The sequence below is a fragment of the Hemibagrus wyckioides genome, linkage group LG07 (assembly GCF_019097595.1).
Source record: "Hemibagrus wyckioides isolate EC202008001 linkage group LG07, SWU_Hwy_1.0, whole genome shotgun sequence".
NCBI lineage: Eukaryota > Metazoa > Chordata > Actinopteri > Siluriformes > Bagridae > Hemibagrus > Hemibagrus wyckioides.
In genome coordinates this window covers 21,072,380-21,098,965 of record NC_080716.1, presented here as the reverse complement: position 1 = coordinate 21,098,965, position 26,586 = coordinate 21,072,380, and the positions used below count along the sequence as shown (strand labels likewise).

Below are 26,586 nucleotides of genomic sequence, written 5' to 3'. Positions count from 1 at the left end.
TTACAATGCTTCACATTTATTCAAACAAGTTTCCACAAAAACAGACCTTTTTTTTCCTAAGCACAAACACCACAGTGCACAGTCAGCATTTTACAAAATAAATAAAGTTACAATTCCATTTTGTGTAAAGGTCCTAAACAATGCATTATTATTGACCTTCAAGGCCTTTTCTGGTCTAGCTTTCCCAGAATAATATTACTGTGATTACTGTGAGGTCTCGCTGTTCTCACTCTGCTTTAAACTGAAACAGAATTAGTGCTGCGATGGGAAGCAGGCTGTGTTCAGCTGTGTGCATGGATTAAACAAACCTACTGATGGTCCAGTAACTCTGAGAGGTGTATCCATCTGCAGGGTGGAGTCACGCTGCTCGCTCCCGAGTCTGCATCTTCTGAGTTTTCGGGCACAACACACAAGACTTGGGCTTGTGACAAAATCTTGTGCTTGCTACAACAATTCATTTGCTATGCCTCGACTGGTGACTGCTTCTCACTAAGCAAAAACAGGCGTCTTTTTTTTCGAACAAACGCCTTACAAACAACGTTCAGCTGCATGCTTTTTTGTTTATCTTCCTGGGTTTGAATGGCACTTTTGTTATACCGCAGCTGGATAAAACACTAACTTGTACATTCTTCCACAGGGTGGTGTGTGGCTTTCTGCAGATAAGAGAGAAGGAGAGAGAGAGAGAGAGAGAGAGGGGTATGTGGCCTCGGTCTGTGGCATGTCCTGCTCTAGATGACATTTCATTCAGCCCTGGACCGAGCCCTTAAAGCCAATCAAGGGTTGGATTACAGCAGAGAGCTCAGTAACCCAGCAGCAACAAGCAAACCTCCTTCTAGCCAAATCTCTCTCTCTCTCTTTCTCTCTTACTCTCTCTCTCTCTCTCTCTCATAACCCTGATGCCACAAAAAGGGACCTTTGTGAATGTGACCCGGCCATGCTGTTTAATTAACCTCCTCTGCAGCCTCTCCCAGCAACACTCGCCTTGTTTTCTCAGGGGGTCATTAAAGAAAGGATTAATCCCTCGTTCCTGTGCACCTTGCATGCACATACACAAACATTTACTTTCAATCAGCGGAGGCAGAGATCGTTTCTTTCCTCGCCTCTATTATATTACAATAAAGCAGAATTGGCTGTTGTTGGACGGAAATTGGCTCTCTAAGAGTGGAAGAGGGCCGGGCAGCGGGGAAACGCCGTCGGGGAACATCCTGGCGACCACTAGCCCAGACGAGCATGAGCAGGAACAATAGCTCCTCCGACCTCCGCGCCCTCGCTCCTGCTCGCGGGAATATTAGGGAAAGAAAGCGAGTGCATGAGAAAGAGAGAGAGAGAGAGAGGCCTGAGTGTATCTGAAAGGACTAACATGCTTTTAACATTGTGTTAAGGTAGATAAACATGCGAGTACAATAGAAGTGGAGTGAGCGTGCCGAGGATGGGGAGTAGAGTAAATAAATGTCAGGGAGCTCTCCCGCATTCCGCCTCTGCTTCCTTTAGGAGGAACCTCCCCTTATGTCATTATTGGATTGTCACAACTGCTGAAACAAAAGGAGGGAACGGAAAGACATGATGCTCAGCCGAGGGTCATAATGAAAGCGAGCAAGAAAAACAGAGGATGGATGAAGGGTACACCCAAGACGAGTCCATCACGCCCAGAGAGCAGCACAGGAAAGAGTAGCGGCGCGACGAACTTCAACTCTCACAGACTGCAGTTCTCTGGAGTGAGACGGTGACATTAACTCCCTAATGCAAGGACACGTGAACAGTCATGAGAGGAGGAGGAGAGCTGGCCAAAAAGGATCAGAATAATCACAGGGCTGCCGTGCGAGTTGGTGAGAGAGACAGTGACCTCTACTGGCCCGGGCTGGGAAGGACAGCACACAGAAACCGCAAAGTGGTGTCACTAAAAACTGAGAAATGCATTATGGGTATTCTGTCGCTGCTCATTTAGACTAACCCATGGCAATGCAATGAATGTTCTCTAGTATACTTTCCGAATTTCCAGCATATGCATGAGTGATCTGAAGGACGTACCTATTCATGGAGATCAAACTGACCAACTATGTAAATTTATCTGAGCCAAATGGCATAAAAACCCAAATGGATGTCAGATTCTAGAATTTCTCATCAAGAGATATTTAGCAATTATGTAAACATACAAGTTGACCACAGCGGCTTAAATAATTCCCTTCAACATTCATAAAAGCAGCTCATGTTCAAGTCATGTTCGCACGTTAACATTCAGGCGCTGACATTTTAAATTAACACTTCAATTCCACCGAGCGTTAACACAGCGCTGTCTTTTATCTTCGCGTCTGACAGGCCGGCTGAGGGTGAGCAAGACAGAGTGTGTGACTTTTTAACTTGATACGCTCTCGTCTCATCTCTCATCCACTTCCCACAGCGATTATCTGACCTGGGCAAGTTCAAGCATGTCAGCTAGAGTGAGTGAGGGAAGAGTGCAACCAAATGCCTGACATTCCCAAAATGCCCTTCACCTGCCAAGGTTTCCCTGAAAGAGAATCCAGGAGTGACACATGCAGGATTAAAAAAAAGCAAAGTTCAAACTCAGTGTTCAAGGGAATGTTTTGTGACAGTCTTTCGAAGATGTGGATCAGTGGTCCGTGTGTGTGTGTGTGTGTGTGTGTGTGTGTGTGTGTGTGTGTGTGTGTGTGTGTGGTGCTCAGCAGTGGAGTGTGTGACGGCTTCAGGGGAAGCTATATAGAGTCAGATCCTCCAGGAGACAGGACTTCCCGTCCAGGCATGTCGCCCAACTCCGCTTCTCCTACTATGCCAAAGCCTCAGGTCATTCACAAAAAATCCATCCCTCACACACACACACACACTTTCCGCCAGGTAATTGGGGTGATTCAATCTGCAGTGTGTGTCCATGTGATGGAATGCGGTGTAATGTCTGGATGGGATTCTCAGTTGAAAAGGATGGACTCAGGGTCTCTGTTTGTCATCTGGGCCATGTGCCTCAAAATGTCCTTCTTAGTGATAATCCCCAACAAACGCCTACAAAGACAGAAGAGGAAGAAAAGACAGAAAGCATGAATAAGATCAATTTGATGATAAACTCAACTGAAGCCAGTAATCTGACAGCTCTATACACAACAGAAAACAGGAATGAAAGCTCAGACAGAAGGCATGAATTTGCAAGTGTGTGTGAGTGCATGTACATGTGTGTGTGTGTGTGTGTGTGTGTGTGCGCGTGTGCGCGTGTGTGTGCGTGCGTGTGCGTGTGTGTGTGCGTGGCATTAAGCAGTTAGTCAACCCTCAATCGCTCACAGATGTCATTTCCATTTGCTGGCAAGAAGTTTGGCTCCAGGGAGGGATAGAAAGATAAACAGACTGCTCATCTTTCATTTTTGCGTGTACACACATGCACACACACACACACACACACACACACGAACACACACTTGCACACACACAATTACGTGATAGCCTATAGCACAGATTGTATACCAGCAAAACCACTAAAGCCACTTAATTTCAGTCTTAAACAGAATTGCACAACAATTCATTAGATTTTACCTGAACATTAGTGAACACTTCCATGTTGCTGAGATTGGATAACGTTACCTAATCTTCTAACATTAGATATGGTTTTTAAGTTGACTTAATCTCGGGACTATGCTGCAGCCAGAGAGAATCCAGTGTACTGCATACTATCTAGAGTTGCTCCACTCTAATCTTCCAGCAGGCTTTTTGGGGCCAGACCACTGGCTGAATGTTAGGGCTTCCCCCCAGGATACATGTATGACCCAGGCCAATGCTAGTTAGAACTAGCTGAAATACAGTGTACAGAAAATGATCCCATCTGGATGATGAAACACTATACACACACACTGATTGCAGTATAATAGCGTTAGAAGGACAAAATACACAAAAGCACGTGAAACTCATTAATCACTTGCCAGCTATCGTTTCCTCTTAAGCTAAAACAATTTTACAAGTAGTTTATAATACAAATTTCATGACAAGGATAGATCAGAGGTCATACACTACCAACCTACCAAACTAATGTCTTTTCAGTCCTTTTCAGTTATTAAGACAAACTCCCATCAATTCTGAATCCTTTATCCACTTAATAATAATAATAATAATAATAATAATAATAATAATAATAATAATAATAATAATAATAATAATCTCTCTCTCTCTCTCTCACACAGACGTCCACTATTTGCTACTGTGATTGATAGGAGGATTGATGGTAGGCCATCCCTCCCAGCCAGAGAGCACGGCCATTTTTCTGTCTTGGTCTCCCAACCACGGATGTCTGTGGCATCTTTGGGATTCTAAATCCTCTATATTTATATTGAGGGCATATGGCAGATAATTTAGAGTGACTTATAGAAGTCTCTATCAGTGAATACATCGATACATCAACTCTACTGGGAAGGTAATATGGCAAAAAGTCAAAGAACTCCAGACAATAGGTTGAACGATTTTCTGTTATGCCAATCGAGAGCATTCTGACTCCTTTCATGGCTAAAGTTGTGCGTTGTAATGATGCCAGTCATATGTGTGGGAATACTGTGCTATAGAGCTAACACACACACACACACTCACCCGTTCTGTGTGACGAGGCACTGGCGTAGGCCGAGCTTGCGGAAGATGTCCACTGTGATGTCCATGGGTGTGTGGTCAGTGATGGCTAGTGGACTAAGGTCCATGATGCTGCGCAGACTGAGGGGAGGAGGGCCATCATGAGGCTGAGCAGGAGTGTGTTCCGTGAAGAGAACCTGTGATGCTCCCACGACGCCCTCCTGAATACGCCGTGCGTTATCTGGTAAAGAGGAGACAGAAACATGTGAGAGGAATGAAGAAGCAGATAAGTCTGAAGAAAACCCTAGAACAGTCCTGATGATAAAGCTTCTATAAAAATATACAATACATAAATAGAAAACTACATATTTGTATAGCACTATATCCACCAAGGAGAAAAAATAAGTATTAATTGTAATTCAACTACAACAACAATAAGCAAATATATGCATCACACCTATAGATATAATCAGGTCTCTCCGCAGCACAAAGCCCACCAGCCTCTGAGTCTCCTGGGACACGACTACAGGGAAACCACTGAACGATGTATCCGCTATCACGGCCTCCACCTGATCTACGCTCATGCCACTCTGCGTGAGGACAGAAAGTGGAAGATCAGAGCGCCGTGGACGCATAACATCCATGGCTAGGGTCTTGTGCTTGAACTCCTCCTTGGGCTCGAGGAAAGGGTAGCCGTTCAGCCGGATGTGTGCCTCGTAGATGCCCTCTCTGCCCAGCGCATCCGCCACCCACTTACTGGTCATAGTGGCTGCCATTAGGGGTACAATGTACTCCAGTCCTCCAGTCAGCTCAAACATGATGACCACTAGAGACACCGTCATCCGAGTTACACCACCTGTACAGGAGCATGGAGAGAGAGACAGAGACAAAGAGAAAGAAAGTGAAGATGAGCAGAGAAAGGGGGTGGTACAAAGGGAATATGATTAGTCACGGGGTAGAGGAGCTACGCATAAAATAATTCACATACAGGTCTAGAGTTCACGTCGAACAGAATGGGGGAAAAAAATGATCTCAGTCACTTTAACTGTGACATGGTTGTTGGTGCCAGATGGGCTGATTTGAGCACTTCAGAAACTGACCAACTCAAATATTCTCACAACAAATGAAACCTTGAACATGATGAGCTCCAACACAAGACGCCCATATCAGGTTCCACTCCTCTCAATCAAGAACAGAAATCTGAGGCTACTTGATCCATTTCATAGACTCCATTTGGATTATTTTTTAGGTTACTAATTCAAATTGAATTACTCAGTTGACTGTAGCACTGAAACTATACTGGGCTATATATAATTATATTATTAGAATTTGTGGCGCCTTAAAAAGATGGTAGCTTCTTAAAAAATCCTTCAGCCAGGGCCTGAAAGGGACAGAGAAAAGGACTGAAAATGAAAAGAAACAAAACGAGTAATGAACTAGTGCAAAAACCACTGAAAGCCCATGTGAAACAATTTAGCATGCAAGCTTTTTTTAACAAGCACGTCAGACTGGATGTAAAGTCCCACGTTGAAGTGTGTAATGCTTGTTCCTGCGCTGTCACGGAAGACCGGCACTCAATATGTAGTTCGGGCTGCGAATCAAAGAGATTACAGCTATACCATAACTACAACAGACCATTTTATAAATCCAAACAGCCAAGCAGGCATTTTCCTCATCAGATGGGCTTTCATACTTCAGTGACCTCCATTTAACGTCTGTCACGCAGGCAGGCCTCCAGCGCCGTGTTCGAGTTAAATGCGCCTGCCAGGTTGAAGGTTTTATGAGCTGTGAAATTTGTGCTGTGGACTTACTGGGTTACAACTGGGCAGCAACGAGCAAGAATAAGGATGAAACAAGCACTTGTAATTAAATGTATGAGCAGGCACATTCCCGTCAGTAGGAAGATGAAATGGGGTGATTCTGTGATGTGCTTTAAAGATGTGGGTTACCCAGACATGCTGCTGCCCCGAGCATGGCGTAGAGGCCTGGTGTTATGCATTTGGCACTGGATGGACAGCCTCTCAAAATGGACCAGTCGTGGTTGTAGAATACCAGCTGCTCCATTCCGATGCCTAGCAGTCTGCCTGCTATCGCTCCCACTGCCATGCTGGGAATAAACAGACCAGAGGGCACCTATGATAGAGAAGCACAAACCAGACTTTAGAGCTGGTAGAGATGAGGATATAATATCAGTATTGTGTTGAATTACATCACTTTTCAGAGTACCTTCAATGGTTTTAATGATATTAAAACTGTTTTGTATGATATTTTGGTCTGAAAATATTTTAGACAGTTATTTAAATAAATTCTTTCCTATTTGTGATAGTATTTATTTTAAGTCGTTTTTAAGTTTTGGATTTTCCTAATCCTCGATGTTGCTCTTGTGTTGTGAGACCACATTACCCCTTAGGGATTAATAAACTACACTACTCTCTGCTCTAATCTACTAGAAGTTTCTGCCTATTTTGTGATGAATAATTCATTGTTTGTAGACATGAAATAGGAGTAATACTGACCCCATCATTTCTCACATTTTTTATACAGTTGCTATTGTTTTGACATACAGTATCATGTGTGCAGTAATAAACACTCAGTAATATGTGTGTGGTGGTCTGTGGGGAAAAAAAGAAAAAAAAACCCACTGGATGTCATTCATTCTGATTTCTGGCGAAAACGGCAAAGGATTTTCCGACTTCAACATAATTTGATATTTCTATTAAAAGTGGAAAAAATTATTTCCACCAACTGATGTAGAAATGCTCTCTAGCCTTGCCAATGCTTTCTGCAGAGATTCTGTTCAGTAAAAACGGAGGCAGTTTATTAAACACGGCTGTGCAAACAGTCCGTCTGAAAAACATTGCTAGTTGCAGCAATACCTTCATGCCAAACGTAACCACAGTGATCAGTGTCTTAAAGACAAGTGCTAGCGCCAGCTGCCAGATGGCTGTGTAGACTCCAGGCCCGGCAGCTCTTTCAGCCAGGCCGCTGGTGAAGTTAGCACCGTGACTTAAGGTAGCGTTCAGTGCTCCATCCTTCACTTGCGAGGTGTAGTCGCACAGCTGGGATGAATCGAGCAGGCTGCAGTCGTTGAACAGCTCGGAGATGAGATGGCTGCCGCTCATGCGCGTGAAGTCATTTGGAAAAGCCAGCAGTGCTGTAGCCAGAGCCACCAGCACCACCTCTAACACGGGGTAGTGGCCCAGGCGTGTGTTCTTCCTCCATCTACACCAGGCCATGTTGGCACGGATGAAAAATGCCCCCCATAGACCACCGAAAATACCAAGCAACACAAAAGGAAAGAGCTCCAGAAGGTGCCATGGGGTGTGGAACTCTACGTGGAAGAGGACGAGTTGGCTGTTGCCAAAGGGATTGATGGAGCGTAGTGTGAAGGCGGCTACCAGAGCAGCGAAGAACGAACGCCACATCGTCTTTAAGGGGAAGTAGTAGCTGACCTGAAAGGGGGAAAGGAATACAGAAAACACTCAACTTTATATTCTAGCAGGAAACAGTCTGAACTTAAGAATGACACTCGATAAGTTCATTACACAGTCATGGTGTGAGGTATTCAACTCCAAAATTATTCACACCCTTCAAGAGAATGAGCTGGAATTATAATGTATAAAACAGAAAAGTCAGGTTCATCCTGAAGTCAACCCACATAATCTAGCACCTGTACTTCCTTAAGACTTGCTGGAAGAGGAATTGGGTGTAATTTCCACCAGCAAATGCATACATGGAAAAGAACCTAATAGCTATGAGCTGGTGGATCACTGAGACCCAGGCGCTGTTTCTGTGCCTGGTGGCCTAGCAGATTTTTTTGCATACTGATGAGATTTCTGAAATAATTCTCCCAGGTACCAGGTTACAGCGGTATAAATCTGTTCATCTCTGCCAGATGGTTATGAGTTGGCTGCAGATGAACCTTGCAACAAAATAATGACCCCCAAACAGGCGTAAAAAAAATGCTTCAGCACAAAAACGGCCGTCGAAACACAAAAGTTACTGTTGTGTAATGGTCAGCTCAGTCTCTGGATTCAAACCCTATTAAAGGTTGGAATGGAATCAGGAGTCAGGATAAAAGAAACGATCCACATCCGTAAACTTTAAGATGTTGTACATGGAGAAGTGCAAGTCCTTTGACAGGCTTGTTAAATATTACAGGAAGACACTAAGGGCATTTACTCTCTAAGGGAAAAACCTGTTTGGGAAAGAAGCAAAAAATATCTTCAAATTATTATAAATCAATATAAATGTTATTCAGCCTGTTTTCAGATGTTTCTACTCATTTCCACAAAATCACCCATTTTCTGTAGCGCTTATCCTGCACAGAATTGTGGAGAACTTGGACTCAGGGCACAAGGAGGGGAAACACCCTGCATAGGTTGCCAAATAATTACAGGGCATAATCACACACACACACACACACCCATTCACACACTACGGACAATTTAGAGATGCCAATCAACCTACAGAGCAGGTCACTGGAAAGGAAGAGGAAACCAGAGTACCTAGAGGAAACCCTCTAAGCACGGGATGAATACATAAACTCCACACATAGGGCGGAGGAAAGAATCGAACCCCAACCTCAGAGGTGTGAGGCAAAAGTGTGAGCCACTAAGCCACTGATTTCAGGCTTTAAATATTCGTTTTCTTTTGGCAGAAATTTTTGCTCCTTCTTAGGAATAAATGCTTAAAATTAGAAAAAAATATCTGACTAACATATTTAAGCTTTAGTAAAAAAAAAAAATAATAATCGTATGTAATCAAAATTCTTATATGTTTAAGCTCAAAATACACAAGGGGTGCCATTAATTATGGAGTTGACTCCACACATTATGGCTGTGATTGTGCGTGCATGCTGTGAAACAACATTTTACACATGCATTTATACATTGGGAAATATTCAATGCTTTAATTCAGACCTCTTCCAGACTGAAGAGCACTCCTCCTATAGGAGCTCCGAATGCCACAGACACGCCCACAGCGGAGGCTGCTGACAAAACCTGAGAGAATGCAGCAGAAACATTACAAACACACACGCAGACACAATGTACACATTTATTAGCACTCATATACACGTGAAAAAACAACAAATTACCCCTAATTTACGAGTCCATCTACGGGCTAATTAACACATACACATAGACATCCTGTTTCATTAAGAAACGTCCATTAAACACAATTATTATTATTACTTTCATTTCACATTCCAGTGTAAATGGAGCTAATTGAAGCAGTAGAGCATGGCTATCTGCCCGCTCGATAATCTGTCCAGCTCGGTTAACTTTTGCCGTGTTCTCTTACCACCGTGTCTGGAGCAAATCTCTTTATATTATATTACTGTTTCTTGGCATAAGACACAAAGGGTCCTGTCTTCCTCTTCATCCGTTCCTGAATCACTCCCCATCCACTTTCTCCTTATCTTGTTGTGCTTTACTTCAATCTCCCACCCTTTCTTCCTTATCTTTCCTATCACTCCTCTCCATTTCCCACTCCCTCCCGCCACCACCCCATGTCTCCTACCTCCCTCCTCTTGGCCTCGTTCTTGCGGTACTTGGTGAAAAGATGGCAGAAGATGTTTCCGCAGCAGCAGGCAACATGCACCAGCGGACCCTCTTTCCCCAGACTGAGGCCTGAAGACACGGCCAGCACTAGCGTGATCGTTTTTATCAAGAGAGTCCATTTTCCTAAGTAGCCCCGGATTATAAACCCACTTAGGATAGTCTTTATCTGAAAGAAAGAGAGAGGGAAGGGCTTAACACAGACACATTTCTATACTCTGATATAGAACGACTCGACACAGAACAGAGTAATGAATAAGTGTCTTGGGAAACACATGATCATCAGCAACCTCTAAATCATTAATCCACTCGGGATGATCCGTGGAAGGGAGGAACTTAACATTTTTGCATTCCCTGGATCATCATTTGTGTGACAGTGTCTTGCTCTTGGCAGGAACCGTGGGCTGAAAAGGCTTTTTGAGGTAATGGATCACTTTGGGCTTAACAATCTCAGCTAAAATGGAGGAGAGAAATCTAAAAGACGTACATTTATTTATTTTTTTTAACAAGACGCACCGTTATATTTTTTGACCTCCTGAAGGGATATGACAATCTTGGCTTTTAGAGAACAAATAGATTTTTTTTTTCTGTCTGTTTTTTCTGTTTTCTGTGTGTGTCTATAGTATGCAAATAATGAGAGTTTAACATCTGCAAACGGTTTGCTTGATTTCTGAAACAAAAGTGGCAGAGAATTGAAAGAAAGAAAAAAAAAACATGCACACATACGCAAACACCCATGAGAATTTTCTTTTCATGCTGCTGAAACAAGTCACTGCTGCTTTACAGCAACACACACACACACACACACTTACAGTGTATTTTAAGCATAATGACTGTAATTTAAAAAGCGCTAATGAACCACTAATTACAATGACAGATACTGAGAGAGAAAAGTACCTCAGTATCTCAGAGAGAAAAGTGGACACTTTTGCATGTCCAAGTGTCTGACATCAGTGGGTGAGACAGTCAGACACACAGGCGTCTCACCTCAGGGATTCCTGAGCCGCAGGCGTACGGGGCGAAGGCTCTGACGAGGACCACAGCCAGGTAGGCGAAAAGCAGAGCCCAGGTCACATACAGCAGATAGTTCACCACATAGGCACTCGCCCCCTAGTGCACACACACAGAACAGCACCATCTTTTACTTCTTTGTGTGTGTGTGTGTGTGTGTGTGTGTATGTGTGTGTGTGTGGACACACATTTTAAATCTTTGAGATAATGTAACTCAGAAAACGCATACAGTATCAAGAATAAATATACAAAGGGAAAAGAGAAAAAAAAAATCTGGTCCTGGCTGTTTTTAATAATACTGAAAAGATGATGTATTATATCCAGTGATTGGAAGCTTTACTGCAAAATCAGAAAAGATGTATAATAACCAGAACTGAAACCAGTGGCTGTTTTAGATTATATTCACGGTGTACTGCAGGCTCAGGGGCTGACATTTCAGACAAGCAAGTTAAAAATGAAGCATTACTTTCACATCTCCAGTTCAGTCGTTTCCTGTTCTGCGGTTTTGAACTTTACACCACTAGAGGGAGCAATGACCACCATACCACACGAACTAGATCTGAACACTGACTCAGTAACACAGCAAACTCTCTCTCTCTCTCTCTCTCTCTCTCTCTCTGTGTGTGTGTGTTTTCTAACTACATTCTAACTAAGTTTTTTCCCCTCTGCATTAAATGTGGGGGTTGCACCTGTGTGTAATACTATAGTTTATTGGTCTATCTGTATTTGTATATGTATAAGCTCACACCTCACTGACTCCCAGTGTGAGCTCGGCCCAGCTCTTCCAGTACGGACATTTGTCTCTTTCCTGGAAAGTTGTCTCTTTGGAGTTCCAGCAGCAGTGCTCGTGGTTGAACCAGAAGCCGTTCAGACACACTCCCTCTTTCAGGTCTGTTAGCCAGTGAGCTGTGATGTCTATGCCTCCAGCTAATGCTCCTGCAGTGATAGAGAGAGAGAGAGAGAGAGAGAGAGAGAATGAGCAAGGGAAGCATTAATTCCCAATCAGAGATCAGAGAGGTATTATAATAATCAGATAGGAGCAGGCCATATAGCAGGAATTTAAAAAAATTCAGAATATCAGAAGGTAATATTATACATCATGTGACACAAAAATTTTTTTTAATAATTTCCAACAATGACCTCCCAAAATACTACATAAACATAAATCTAAATCAAATACTAAGAGCCTCTACACTAAACCTAATACATTAACATATATAGCGATATATAACAAACTTCATTACAAACCAGATGTTTATACAAAAATCTCAACAGATTCACTGCAAAGTTTATTTTAACCCATTCTGGTTTTGCTAGCTCTAATGTGAATGTTGTTAGACCCTCTGTGTTTTTCTGCATGGTAGCTGAACATGGTCTTTATTCAGTGCGTGACAGACTCACAGTAAGTGGGTATTTACAGGGACTGCTATCATGAGCAATGAAAGCCACAAACCAGATTTTAGTTTAGACTAGATTTTAATCACAAGCACGTCTCATAATTCTGTGTTGTCTTGTCAATCCTTTTTCATCTAAAACTCAACGTCAAACAGTATCTGAAAATCTCTCCTGTCTGAGAAATGAGAAGTCTTCAACAGATGTCTCTACCAATCAACAGCACTTAGATTATTTTCTAGTCTTCTGTATTTGATTGGCATCTGATCTACATCTTTTCTGTACGTCTGTAGGACTGAGTGGACTGAAGCAGCTGTATTTCAGAATTCAATCAATTTCAATGCACCATAAATACAGAAATAACCAATTAACCACAAGAAAGTCATGACTTAACCAATGCAGAAAGAAATAGGAACCAGTAACAAGGAAGAACAGAGATACATAGGTTGGGGAGTGCGTGTGCGTGTGTGTGTGTATGCATGTGCGTGTGTGTGCGTGTGTTGTAAGGCATCACTAACCAGACGCGAGACCGATGAGGAGCATGAGGAGCCAGCCAGAGAAAGCGTCACTCAAACTCAAGAGGAGATCCAGTACAGACTGCCTCTTCTTCTTGTTGATCTGAGAGAGAGAGAGAGAGAGAGAGAGAGAGATGCAGAATGCTTGTTTAATCACCATTTGAAAACTGTGTAACTCTGGCCCAGGTTGTGTCCCGAACCCTCACCTCTCTGTGATGATCTCGATCCTTGGATTTCTCCCTCATCCAGTCGATGGTGTTGAAATCATCGTATGTTCCCACCGCATGCAACCCATCATCTAACAGATCCAGCAGCTTAACATTGCCATTCTGTCCACGTGTACTGTAGCCTGAACAGGACAAAAAAAATGAAGCAACAATGGCTTTTCAGTTGCACAATGCCATATTAGCGCATATGTAGAAAAATACATTTATATACTAAAAGAGGAACAACAGGTCAATTTATAACTGACTCAATAAAGGAACTGTCCATGACCAGATCGCCACAAATATGCGAGACAGACCAAAGCAATCTAATGCCAACAGGAACAGTGTGTGTAAGGGGAAATTCCAACACTCAGTAAAATTAGATGACTAACAAAGAGCCAGCAAAAAAATAACAAAAATTATATGAAATTTCCTCATCACTGGACGGGACTGGTGACAGCATCAACAGATGTGCTGTTGTCTAAAGCCCGGGTTTGAAAACTGACCAGGCTGCCAAGGTTACAATCTTATTTGTCACCATGTTAATCAAATAAAGAACATGTGGCCTTGCAGAATTAAACAAACATATACACACACACACAAGCTTATTGACTAAAGACTTAAGACGTGTTCAAATGCTTCAATCGAACAAGTAGAGCAGGCTCTGTGATGGACAGGATGAGTGGCTTTAAGGGTGTGAAAGCATTATGATGAATCATCTGCACCTCGTTATTTACATAATCTCCAGTACACATTCATTAAGACTGCTTTTCTGTGGAGTGTTTTAATACAGGTGCAACTATTAAAAAGCTGTTTCACGAAACATTAGCGTGTTTGTTTCTCCGATACACTGCTAGCTTCGTTAAAAATGCCACACCACACAGAACAGATGGAGAAACCTACATGCCTACATGACTCTCCTTATCAGGAAGGCCATATTTTGAAGGTAATGCAAATTGTAAACACTCTCTCCACTTCCTGCTGAAAAAAAAATGCTTTAGTAACAGAATCAATCTGCATATGGATACCTGATTGGCTCTTATATTTTGTGATGTAATAACAATGGCCTGAGTTCAGCATCAAATCAGCCTTTTCCAAAATTTTCAGCTCCACTGTTCATAAAGGAAACGGCAATACAATTTTTTAGGGTTCTTTGATTAGCCTGCAGAGACGAATTACCTTTAGTCAAAGAGTTATGAGGGTTTTTTTTAGAGAGAGAACATTTCTATGTTTAACACAGGAAACATTTCTCTAGCACTTTTCAAGAAATAAATATCTACAAAAATGGGTAGTGTAAGTGTTGAGCATAAAATTGTACACTATCTAACAGTAGAAGTTTAAAACCCAGTGTTTGCTTTGTGAACTGAAGCACTAAATCGTTGCGATGGATCCGTGTCCAACATGGATGTGGCTTTTCTTTTCTTTTTTCTTATTAATGTCATATGAACGCATCAGTAGGTCCTGACACAACATCTCATCACTCTGTAATTAGACACGATTGTAATTCTAGTAGTTCCAGCTCTGCACATATGCCCTCGGAGGAATGTGAAGCATTATACCACATCTATTCAGAACAGCTTCCTTGACAAGACTGTGCAGATATTCATAATGAGGATTGATTCTGGCCTCTGTAATCAAATTAATTGTGAAGTTCGTTCACAGCAAGCACATCTGTGGTGCAGTTTAGCGTAGTGCTGCATCAACTGAAAGCCTTTTACTGAAACATAACAGGGCTGTAAGTCAGTAGGATTTTCGTATAATGATATATTGACCTCGTCATACATTTTATTGATTTTATAAACGCTAAATCTTCGTCCTAAATGTTCGTACTAGAAAGCAGCAGGGCTGCACGAGAAAATCGTTCAGATCTTGATTCATAATTCGATTGAAGGACAGAATTTGCATTCAGGCAAACTTTTGCCTACAACAGAGCAGCATTGTTCCTCTTCATTCACTGAAACCAATGACTAAAGATGTTGTATCACATGACCCCATGCACATAACTGGAGCACAGTAAGTCTAGACAAGCCAGAGAGGAGAAACAAGGTCAGAAAAGTCATTTTGGAGACCATTCTTAACAAAATATCTCAAATGTCTGTCTGTAGTGAGAAGGAATTCATTTGAATAAAACTTCATCTACAAAATCATGTAAATTGCCAGTGTATTATCAGGTACTGAATCATGGCTGCATGACTCAAAGACGAGGAGTGGTTTAAGAGTGTCAGTGTCACGACATCAACCATTAACTTTCTACTTAACCTTGAGAGGAAACACTGCACAAGATTCCAGGTTCAGAAATCATTCACAAGCATTTGCTAGGAAAATGTGAAAGCCGTGTTATGCAACAGTATGCACATGTTGCAGCTTTCAAAACTGGTTTAAAAAATGTCTGAATTGCGATCTCAGTGCTGAGCCAATAAACAAAGCAGCTCTCTTTTACTGAACGTCTTCAACTCTACCAGGTGACCTCTCATATTAGATAAGCAAGCAAAAACACAGACTTCAGAGACAAGACTGAATTTTGAATTAATTCTATGCTATACAGTAAAGTCCAGTAAACTTCTCTGACTAGTCTCCCAGAACGTCTAATCTAAAATCTTCAGTTCCTGGGAGTAATGTTGTATATCACCTTACAGAGAATCTTGTAAATGTCAGATTGTACATTTTAGTGCAATATTAAAATCCAACTCTTTTCCTCCTTCACTTCACTAAATACTACTAGTTTTATAAATCTTTAATTAAGAAACAAAACTCTTAAGACTCTGATAAAGTTATTCTGATATACTGTAGCTTCACTGCTTTTGTGAATCTCAGCTAAACACTAAATAATACAAAGTTCAAGGGCTCTACTGCAAGGACACATATTTGGGGCATTTTGTTACACATTATAAGCCAAAAAAAATCTGTAACATGATTTCTTTCTTTCTTTCTTTCTGTCTGTCTGTCTGTCTGTCTGTCCTCCCTCCCTCCCTTAGGAATGACATAGTATTATCCAAGCCTTTATTTTGCCTTACACTTAAGAAGTGTTGAGTTACAACACAAGCAAAGACATTTATACAGGTCAGAAGTGAACTACGTCGTCCACAAAACATACTGTAGCAGACAGCTAGGTTGTGTAGACAAAAGGGTCACTAATCAGTTTAGTTACAATATGAGTGTGTGTGTGTTGCTGTCAATACACCAATAGAGCTCTGAGGACAAGGACAGAAATATTAAATGTAGGACGTCCCAAATATTTCCATACACTGACGACATTAACACTTTTTTGTTTTTTTGCCAGACGGCTTTAAAGAATGTGTTTGACAAAGGAAGCCGTCTTCAGCAGGAAACATCATACACACACTGTAACCAAAATTGAAAAAGCCCGGAAATGCTGTGGATCAAATGAGAAGTGGACAGCTACAGACGTCCACTGACGCTGACACAACCCAAGTAACGCTGGCATACACAGTCCCCCGTGTACAGAGATTTTTTTGAGCTTGGAAAAGAGCACTTACTATAAATGTGCTGACTCGCAGTCATTTGCTTCCTCTAAGGCTTGTGCAACACTTATTCCTCATTCCTGGAAGTACCCAAAAGCCACACAACCCGGGGAGCATGGGAAACGGCTCGCTTTGGTTAATAGTTTTCCTTATAAGACTACTACATCAAAAAAAAAAATCACACCAGTGACCTTTGACCTTGTCCAACTTATGATGCTGATGGGATCAGTTCACAGGGGAACAGGATTTGTGGGAGAGAGGAGTGTGTATGTGACTCCCTGCATGACCCATTGTTACTGCTGTGTTGCAACAAGAGTAAAATTCTGACTAGCTGTTTTTCCTGGAACTCTGAAGGAATAAAAACGAATTCCTGATCTCCGGAGTGGAAAAAAAACAAAAACTGGTGTTTAACCTCCTCAGTATTGTACTTCTCATTATCACATTAGATGTAACTTTCGTATTAGGCAACATATGAATGTCAGATTTCATTAAAGAAGGTGTGCATATAAAAAAAAATTGTTTTAAACCTGATTATTAAGTTCGGGGGCAAAAGAAAGATTTTTTAACAATCCTGTTCTAGTAATTCAATGTCAGTGCTGTCTCAGGGGTAAATGGTCAGAACTGGTGGGTCACAGACACCAGTTCATATCTTACAAAAATCATCAAACGGAAAATTTATGACTTTCCGGAAGGTAAAGATAACAGAGAGAGAGAGAGAGAGCGAGAGAGACAGAGAGAAGGGGGTGTGTGAGAGGGACAGAGAGAGGGGGGAGTGTGAGAGAAAGAGAGAGAGAGAGAGACAGACAGACAGACAGACAGACAGACAGAGAGAGAGAGACAGAGAGAGAGAGAGAGAGAGAGAGAAGGGGGGAGTGTGAGAGAGACAAAGAGAGAGAGAGAGAGAGAGAGAGAGAGAGAGGCAGAGACAGAGAAAGACAGACAGAGAAAGAGACAGACAGACAGAGAAAATGCCCTGTCCTGGAATTGGCATCATTTCTCCATTGTGAAATCGTTTAGCTAGAGAACTCATGATGTCTGGTAATGACTAACACAAACTGTTGTTAGGGTTTTAGGGGCAGGCGGCCGGGCTGCAGGGGGGATATATACACAAGTCTTCCAGGATGTCTGCTTTCCCTCTGTGTGTAACTTACATTTGTTGCTCTGGGTTTTTAACTCTCTGGCTCATGACAGATTAGATATAAATCACTTAGAAACCACAGATGAGGAAATAAAAATACACACTTATAAAGTGAATAGAGGACAAGGCTATTTTCCTGTGCTGTATTTAATTAGTGAACACAGTCAAATACACCAGCACCCTGAGAGATTATGGCGAGAGTCACACTGATGTGTACAATAAAGTTCTTTTATTATAGAAAACTACAATACTGAGGAAACAGCTACAGATAATTATACATTTTGGACTGTTTCTCGATAGTATTCGATGTCACACATGTTGCAGCTTTCAAAACTGGTTTAAAAAATGTCTGAATTGCGATCTCAGTGCTGAGCCAATAAACAAAGCAGCTCTCTTTTACTGAACGTCTTCAACTCTACCAGGTGACCTCTCATATTAGATAAGCAAGCAAAAACACAGACTTCAGAGACAAGACTGAATTTTGAATTAATTCTATGCTATACAGTAAAGTCCAGTAAACTTCTCTGACTAGTCTCCCAGAACGTCTAATCTAAAATCTTCAGTTCCTGGGAGTAATGTTGTATATCACCTTACAGAGAATCTTGTAAATGTCAGATTGTACATTTTAGTGCAATATTAAAATCCAACTCTTTTCCTCCTTCACTTCACTAAATACTACTAGTTTTATAAATCTTTAATTAAGAAACAAAACTCTTAAGACTCTGATAAAGTTATTCTGATATACTGTAGCTTCACTGCTTTTGTGAATCTCAGCTAAACACTAAATAATACAAAGTTCAAGGGCTCTACTGCAAGGACACATATTTGGGGCATTTTGTTACACATTATAAGCCAAAAAAAATCTGTAACATGATTTCTTTCTTTCTTTCTTTCTGTCTGTCTGTCTGTCTGTCTGTCCTCCCTCCCTCCCTTAGGAATGACATAGTATTATCCAAGCCTTTATTTTGCCTTACACTTAAGAAGTGTTGAGTTACAACACAAGCAAAGACATTTATACAGGTCAGAAGTGAACTACGTCGTCCACAAAACATACTGTAGCAGACAGCTAGGTTGTGTAGACAAAAGGGTCACTAATCAGTTTAGTTACAATATGAGTGTGTGTGTGTTGCTGTCAATACACCAATAGAGCTCTGAGGACAAGGACAGAAATATTAAATGTAGGACGTCCCAAATATTTCCATACACTGACGACATTAACACTTTTTTGTTTTTTTGCCAGACGGCTTTAAAGAATGTGTTTGACAAAGGAAGCCGTCTTCAGCAGGAAACATCATACACACACTGTAACCAAAATTGAAAAAGCCCGGAAATGCTGTGGATCAAACGAGAAGTGGACAGCTACAGACGTCCACTGACGCTGACACAACCCAAGTAACGCTGGCATACACAGTCCCCCGTGTACAGAGATTTTTTTGAGCTTGGAAAAGAGCACTTACTATAAATGTGCTGACTCGCAGTCATTTGCTTCCTCTAAGGCTTGTGCAACACTTATTCCTCATTCCTGGAAGTACCCAAAAGCCACACAACCCGGGGAGCATGGGAAACGGCTCGCTTTGGTTAGTAGTTTTCCTTATAAGACTACTACATCAAAAAAAAAAATCACACCAGTGACCTTTGACCTTGTCCAACTTATGATGCTGATGGGATCAGTTCACAGGGGAACAGGATTTGTGGGAGAGAGGAGTGTGTATGTGACTCCCTGCATGACCCGTTGTTACTGCTGTGTTGCAACAAGAGTAAAATTCTGACTAGCTGTTTTTCCTGGAACTCTGAAGGAATAAAAACGAATACCTGATCTCCGGAGTGGAAAAAAAAACAAAAACTGGTGTTTAACCTCCTCAGTATTGTACTTCTCATTATCACATTAGATGTAACTTTCGTATTAGGCAACATATGAATGTCAGATTTCATTAAAGAAGGTGTGCATATAAAAAAAAATTGTTTTAAACCTGATTATTAAGTTCGGGGGCAAAAGAAAGATTTTTTAACAATCCTGTTCTAGTAATTCAATGTCAGTGCTGTCTCAGGGGTAAATGGTCAGAACTGGTGGGTCACAGACACCAGTTCATATCTTACAAAAATCATCAAACGGAAAATTTATGACTTTCCGGAAGGTAAAGATAACAGAGAGAGAGAGAGAGAGCGAGAGAGACAGAGAGAAGGGGGTGTGTGAGAGGGACAGAGAGAGGGGGGAGTGTGAGAGAAAGAGAGAGAGAGAGAGAGAGAGAGAGAGAGACAGACAGACAGACAGACAGACAGAGAGAGAGAGACAGAGAGAGAGAGAGAGAGAGAGAAGGGGGGAGTGTGAGAGAGACAAAGAGAGAGAGAGAGAGAGAGAGAGAGAGAGGCAGAGACAGAGAAAGACAGACAGAGAAAGAGACAGACAGACAGAGAAAATGCCCTGTCCTGGAATTGGCATCATTTCTCCATTGTGAAATCGTTTAGCTAGAGAACTCATGATGTCTGGTAATGACTAACACAAACTGTTGTTAGGGTTTTAGGGGCAGGCGGCCGGGCTGCAGGGGGGATATATACACAAGTCTTCCAGGATGTCTGCTTTCCCTCTGTGTGTAACTTACATTTGTTGCTCTGGGTTTTTAACTCTCTGGCTCATGACAGATTAGATATAAATCACTTAGAAACCACAGATGAGGAAATAAAAATACACACTTATAAAGTGAATAGAGGACAAGGCTATTTTCCTGTGCTGTATTTAATTAGTGAACACAGTCAAATACACCAGCACCCTGAGAGATTATGGCGAGAGTCACACTGATGTGTACAATAAAGTTCTTTTATTATAGAAAACTACAATACTGAGGAAACAGCTACAGATAATTATACATTTTGGACTGTTTCTCGATAGTATTCGATGTCACACTTGCTCAGCTTATCCTACACCCAGATTCCTTACAAAAACAGACCAGGAGCATGGAGTAAAATAAGTCACATCAACTCAAGTTTGCACATTACGGTGCAAGGTTTTCATTCAGTTATCTGTTAATAATAAAAAAGCTCTTGGCTGCTAGCCTGAAAGCAAAGGCCACATAATTAGCATATTTTGCCAAACAGATCTCTGTTTCAATCAAATAAAAAATCATTTCTGTGAATGCTTTCCAGCTGCACTATCAGTTGTAATTTCAATAATTATTAATGCAATGTTTCTGTACCATATACTCATACAAAACTGTATTGTGGGACAGCGGTAGGTCAAGTGGTTAAGGGTCTGGGTTGTTGAATGGAAGATCTGGGTTCAAGCCCCAACACCACCAAGCTGCCACCGTTGGGCCATAGCAAGGCCCTGAATCCCCCTGCCCCCACCCCCTCCAGGAGCACTGCATCATGGCTGACCCTGTGCTCTGACCCCAACCCCCACGGATGGGATATATATGTGACAAATAAAGGTTAATTAATTTAATGAAAAACACCAGTGCACCTGCTCATACATGTCATTATCCAATCAGCCAATCATGTGGCAGCAGCACAGTGTATAAATATCATACAGATACAAATCAACAACCTCACATCAAACATAACAATGGATCTCAGTGAGTTTGAGAATAGTACAGTTGCTGGTTTTCTTAGCAGCCTGTAACACATTTTACCCTTAACAACATTAAAAGTGAGATCAAATCTAAATGAAGAGCTGGGTTTTGTGGTAATTGTTTTGTTTTTATGCCCTTCAACGCTCCCAGTGATCATCAGTGGTACAGTATGATAGCAAAAAAAAAACCCTCTACACAAACACTGATATCGTCTCTACTCTTCTGCTTCTGCTCCTGTAGCCCTCTGATCTCTGCACTAAACACTGCGATCTAATCTCACTGCAGGATGTACAGACACGTTACAAACTCCTCACCTTTACACTACAATGAAACTGCAGAACCACAAACCATCACAAACTTCCCCAATCCTCTTACTCACTTTCTTCTTCTTTATCAAGACACTGAAATAAAAAACATAATAGCTCAGATCATTTCTCCTGACTGGGCAAGGACGAGGTCACATTGCTGGAAGCACAGACAAGACATCTGCCTTAATGGCTCTTAATGCCTTTGAGACACATACACACACACACACTAATACATATCAACATGCACACACATCTCCACATCAACACACACCAACATCCACACCAGAACATTGCTCTAACCAAAACACACTCCTACACACACACACACTCCTTCACACTCACTCCTAGTCATTCACTCCTACACACACACACACACTCCTACGTACTCACACTCACTCCCACACACACAGTCCTACCCCCACTCATACACACACTTCTAGACACACACACCTCTAGACATTCACTCCTACACACACACACACTCCTTGACACACAGTCCTACACACACACACACACACACACACTTCTAGACACTCACTCCTACACACACACAAAAACAGGTTCTCATTTGAAATACTGTGAGTAGCAGAGGAGCAGGTTCAGAGTGTCAAAAGGAAGAGAAATGAGGAAGAAGAATTGTGTCTGTCCTCAGGCAGACAGACTAAACACCACTTCAGTGCAGAGGGTGAACTTCCTTGTCCTCTAATGCAATGTGTTTGACATCACTGAAACGTCAGCAGTATCTAAGAAGCAGCAGTGTGGAGAGAGAGAGAGCATGTTGTCTGTACTGGTGACGTGGACAAATGTCATGTTATAGATTTAACAGTGCATTTAGATAAAAACAGGCACCATCATTAAAATAGCATGGTATGTCCAGTCTTTTATTAGAACATGATGACAAAGAACACCAATCTGAGAGAATAATAATCTACAGGTCCATAGATGCTCATTTTACCATTACCATGTGTAAATACTGCTCATGAGCCTGACTGTAACTGCACAGGGGTTCACTGCTAGTCTGCTAGGCATTTTCCCACTGCAAATATACATAATGCACCAGTTACACGTGTGTTTAAAGTTTTTAAAGCCTAAAAACCATACCATAGATATGCAGTGACTGTGTCATAAAAGCAGATTAAAAAATAAAATAAAAAGAGTTCAATTTATCTGTACAGGAAACAAAGGGAAAAATATCTACAGAAAATAATATTCATTAAAATAATCTTTTAGGCTGGGATCTGATATGTACAATAATTCTGTGTAAAAGGGTCCAAAATGACTTTATTTCAAATATCAGAAATTCCCAAAAATGTTTTTTATATTTATGCAAGAAATCTGAATTGTTGGCATCACTATATTAATGTTAATTAACATAATTAATGTTAATATAATTAATATTAATGCATTATATTAATTACTGTAAAGTACAACTTTACAAGCAAAGTGAGTTAAAGCCATTTATTTACTTCATCTGCCTTTCTTTAACATGTGCCCATTTTGTCACCTCATGCTTTCATATCCTGATATATATGAGATTTTATCTGTCTTGCTGGGGGGAAAAATCACTGTATGTGCAGGATAAAGCAGAGGAATGACTAAAAGGAACTCAAAAATCTTCCCAATTTCCAGTATTCCACTGAATCATCATATACTGTTCCTGTCAATGCTCCAACAGCAACAATTAAGACAATATTCCTCTCCATTTATAGTCTGAATACAGCCAAGACCGTGTGAATCTTCAATACAGGTTCTGGGTTAAGAAGAACAGAGGATCTGTGCTGCATGCCTACCTGTGCTGTGGTCCCACTCGTCGTATGGCAGATCTTCGAGGAGATCCTGAGCAGTGGCACTGAGATCCACCAGATCGTCATCACTGCTTCCACTGTTGTAGTTGTCATTATAAAAGCCACTGTTCTCCATCTTCTGTCCTTATACAGCACAAACAAGCAAACAGGATCGTGATAAGTAATCACAGATACAGCGTGTAAACTCGAGGAGCCCGAGAAGCTGGAACCCTGGTAGATATACACATATGCCTGTACAATAATGAGTGGCAGATCTGAGGCAGAGGTTTATTTTATGCATTAAGGTAGAGAAACATGTATTTGAATAAAAAATATGTCAGAACAAACATTTTCCAACCACATGGACAGTCTTAAACCAAATGACTCACAAACCACAAGCCGACTCAGTGGGGGAAAAAAACGTTACGTTAAAGGAAAACTCCACTCTAAATGTCTTTATATTGCAAGGTGTGTGATGCGTTCAGTGATTTAATGTCAGTTGATGCTATATTTTCATTTTCCTACAAGAAATCCTGTAACAATGGTGTACATGATAATAACCAGGTTTCACTGTTAGCTACTAAAAAACAATCACTCGTTATTTTTCGGACAATAGCATTAATGAGAAATCCAACATAATTGTGGGAGAGGCAGGAATCAATGGACTGGAAGTACAGCACACAAAGCAGCTTTATAGCAGGGACCCGGCTCAGCTGGTTAGCGACCTACAAGATGACTAGCCAGATGGTGTTGATGGTGGTACTAGTATGAAGTATAAGAGTGTACAGATGAGGAGCTGGACAGTCTAAAGCAGGGGTCCCCAACCACCGGGTCAGGGACCAGTACCGGGCCGTGGATCATTTGGTACAGGGCCGCAGAGAAACAATAAACTTTAATAATTTTTTATATATTTAACTTAAACTTATATGTATTTTATTTCGAAATATTCCCACTTCCAACCCCGCCACACTCCGGCATCTGACTCAGTCGCAGGTTTGCAAGTCTGCAAGCTAACCCTCACTAAAATGACCCAAAAACAAATGTCACCCCCCTGCCCTTGGTAAAATGGTCCGGTGTCAAACCGGTCCATGGTACAAAAAAAGGTTGGGGACCCCTGGTCTAAATGACTAAAGCGCTGCTGCATCATTCTGGGAACCAAAATACAACTGTCCCGACTATGAACAGACTGTCAAACACCACTGTGGGTAATGTAGGGATCTGAGCAGACCAACATGCCAATTAAAAAAGCCGGTAAGTAAACAAGTCTGAATACTCAAGTCATTAAGGGAGGATTTAAACAAATTAAGGTTTTGGGAAAACTTCCAAACTAAGTTAGAACTTCAGGGATAGATTATTACACAGTTTGAATGAACTTTCCTTCCTCATACAATACCATCAGCGTTTAAAGACACAAATAAAAGTTTTCAAATGGCAGAAATAAGTTGTAGCTTTTATGTACTTACCTTCTGTTGTGTTTAGATCTCTAGTGCTTCAGCTGCCATTGAGACCCAACCTGTCTTGTGATGCGGATTTGTGATACAGTGCGTGTGTGTGTGTGTGTGTGTTGACGAGCCACTAAGCCTCTTCCCCTTAGACAGTTCCGCCTCTAACGTACTGAAGAGGTGTCACATCTTCATCTTCATCTTCATTCACTTTTAGGAGCAAGGTAAAGTGAGGCAGCACGTGCGCAGGTTGATCCTCAGGCTGAAGACTGACTAATTTCCAGAGCACAAAAACTTCCTTCCTGACAGCAGCCTGGCCGCGTCCAAACCGCCTACTCTCACAAAGTAGTGCACAACGGAGAGGATTGATGAATCATCTTTAAAACCCTACATAGTGCACTTCATTTAGAGAGAAAAGGGAGGCATTTGGGTTTCAGCTGCTCTTTCCGTCCAAAAACCTGCAGACTGACGTGCTTAAAAATTAAAAGGAGACGCACTAGATTACCGGAATCGAGCGCACTATTATATGAAGTTTGGGACACGTCCTGAGTTAAAGGACCGATTTGTTTTGTTGGATGCTGCTGCCACCCTGCTGTATTAGTGTCGTTTAATTCATTTCATTCCAGCTGTACGACTACTATAAAGGCATTTCTTGTTTCCTTTTACATTTAGTTTAGGTAAAAAAAAAAAAATTAATTGCGAAAATACACGTCAGAAATGGAAGTTTCATTCAAAGTGAAAATACATGTTAGGGCCAGAGTCGAGAGGCATGACTGTACAGAAGAGTGAAGAAAAGGAAGTCAAATACGATTTATTTACACCTCCTATTGTCACAGAAACATCATTCTTAAAAAAGTGTAATATTTGTTTCTCTGAGGATGATGTAAACATCACTGAAAGCAGTCCTGTCCATATTATAAGTTAATAAGTTAATATTATTTACTTCTTTTTCTGTTGCAGAAATCTTTCCCAGCTCTTCTCTTCTTCTTCTTCTTCTTCTTTTTTTTCTTGAAGTAAAAGTCTCTTTGACATGTGACCACGTAAACCACAAACACCAGTATGTTTACAGGAAAACAAGACATTTAACTTCTACATTAGGGCTGCTGAATTCTCGATTCTGATTGGTCAGTAGATGCTGCACACTTCAGGGTGTGCTCTTATAGAATAGTAAACATTTTATTCCTTACTTATAGCTTGTTGTTTGCGGAATGTGAGAAATTTGCCTTTGTTGATGATGATCATGAAGATGAAGGTCATGTTCTCTAAGCTTTGTGCACCGGTCAGGCATAGCATTATGAGCGGTGAGAGATGAAGTGACTAATACAGTACTGATGATCTCCTCATCATGGCACCTGTTAGTGGGTGGGATATATCAGGCAGCAAGTGAACATTTTGTCCTCAAAGTTGATATGTTAGAAGCAGGAAAAATGGGCAAGTGTAAGGATTTGAGTGAGTTTGATGAAGGGCCAAATTGTGATGGTTAGACGACTGGATCAGAGCATCTCCAAAACTGCAGCTCTTGTGGAGTGTTCTTCGTCTGCAGTGGTCAGTATCTATCAAAAATGCTCCAAGGAAGGAACAGTGGTGACCCGGTGACAGGGTCATGGGTGGCCAAGGCTCACTGATGTAC

General features: G+C 41.4%; 1 protein-coding gene across 2 annotated transcripts; it reads right to left on the bottom strand.

The window, feature by feature from the left end:
- On the bottom strand, positions 1–25,385 carry clcn5b (chloride channel, voltage-sensitive 5b). Of its 2 annotated transcripts, none has more exons than XM_058395064.1 (13): positions 24,978–25,385; positions 23,521–23,653; positions 13,237–13,379; positions 13,034–13,133; positions 11,872–12,059; positions 11,100–11,222; positions 10,075–10,281; positions 9,474–9,554; positions 7,428–8,003; positions 6,501–6,684; positions 5,009–5,407; positions 4,576–4,792; positions 1–3,012 (listed from the first exon to the last, which is right to left on the bottom strand). In XM_058395064.1, the coding sequence occupies exons 2-13, from the start codon at positions 23,648–23,650 to the stop codon at positions 2,922–2,924; spliced, it is 2,439 nt and encodes an 812-aa protein (XP_058251047.1). In that variant the 5' UTR covers positions 23,651–23,653; positions 24,978–25,385; the 3' UTR covers positions 1–2,921. The 2 variants fall into 2 exon arrangements, with proteins under 2 accessions (XP_058251047.1, XP_058251046.1); XM_058395063.1 differs by having other exon boundaries at positions 23,521–23,658; positions 24,978–25,383.
- Positions 25,386–26,586: the final 1,201 nt, after the last annotated feature.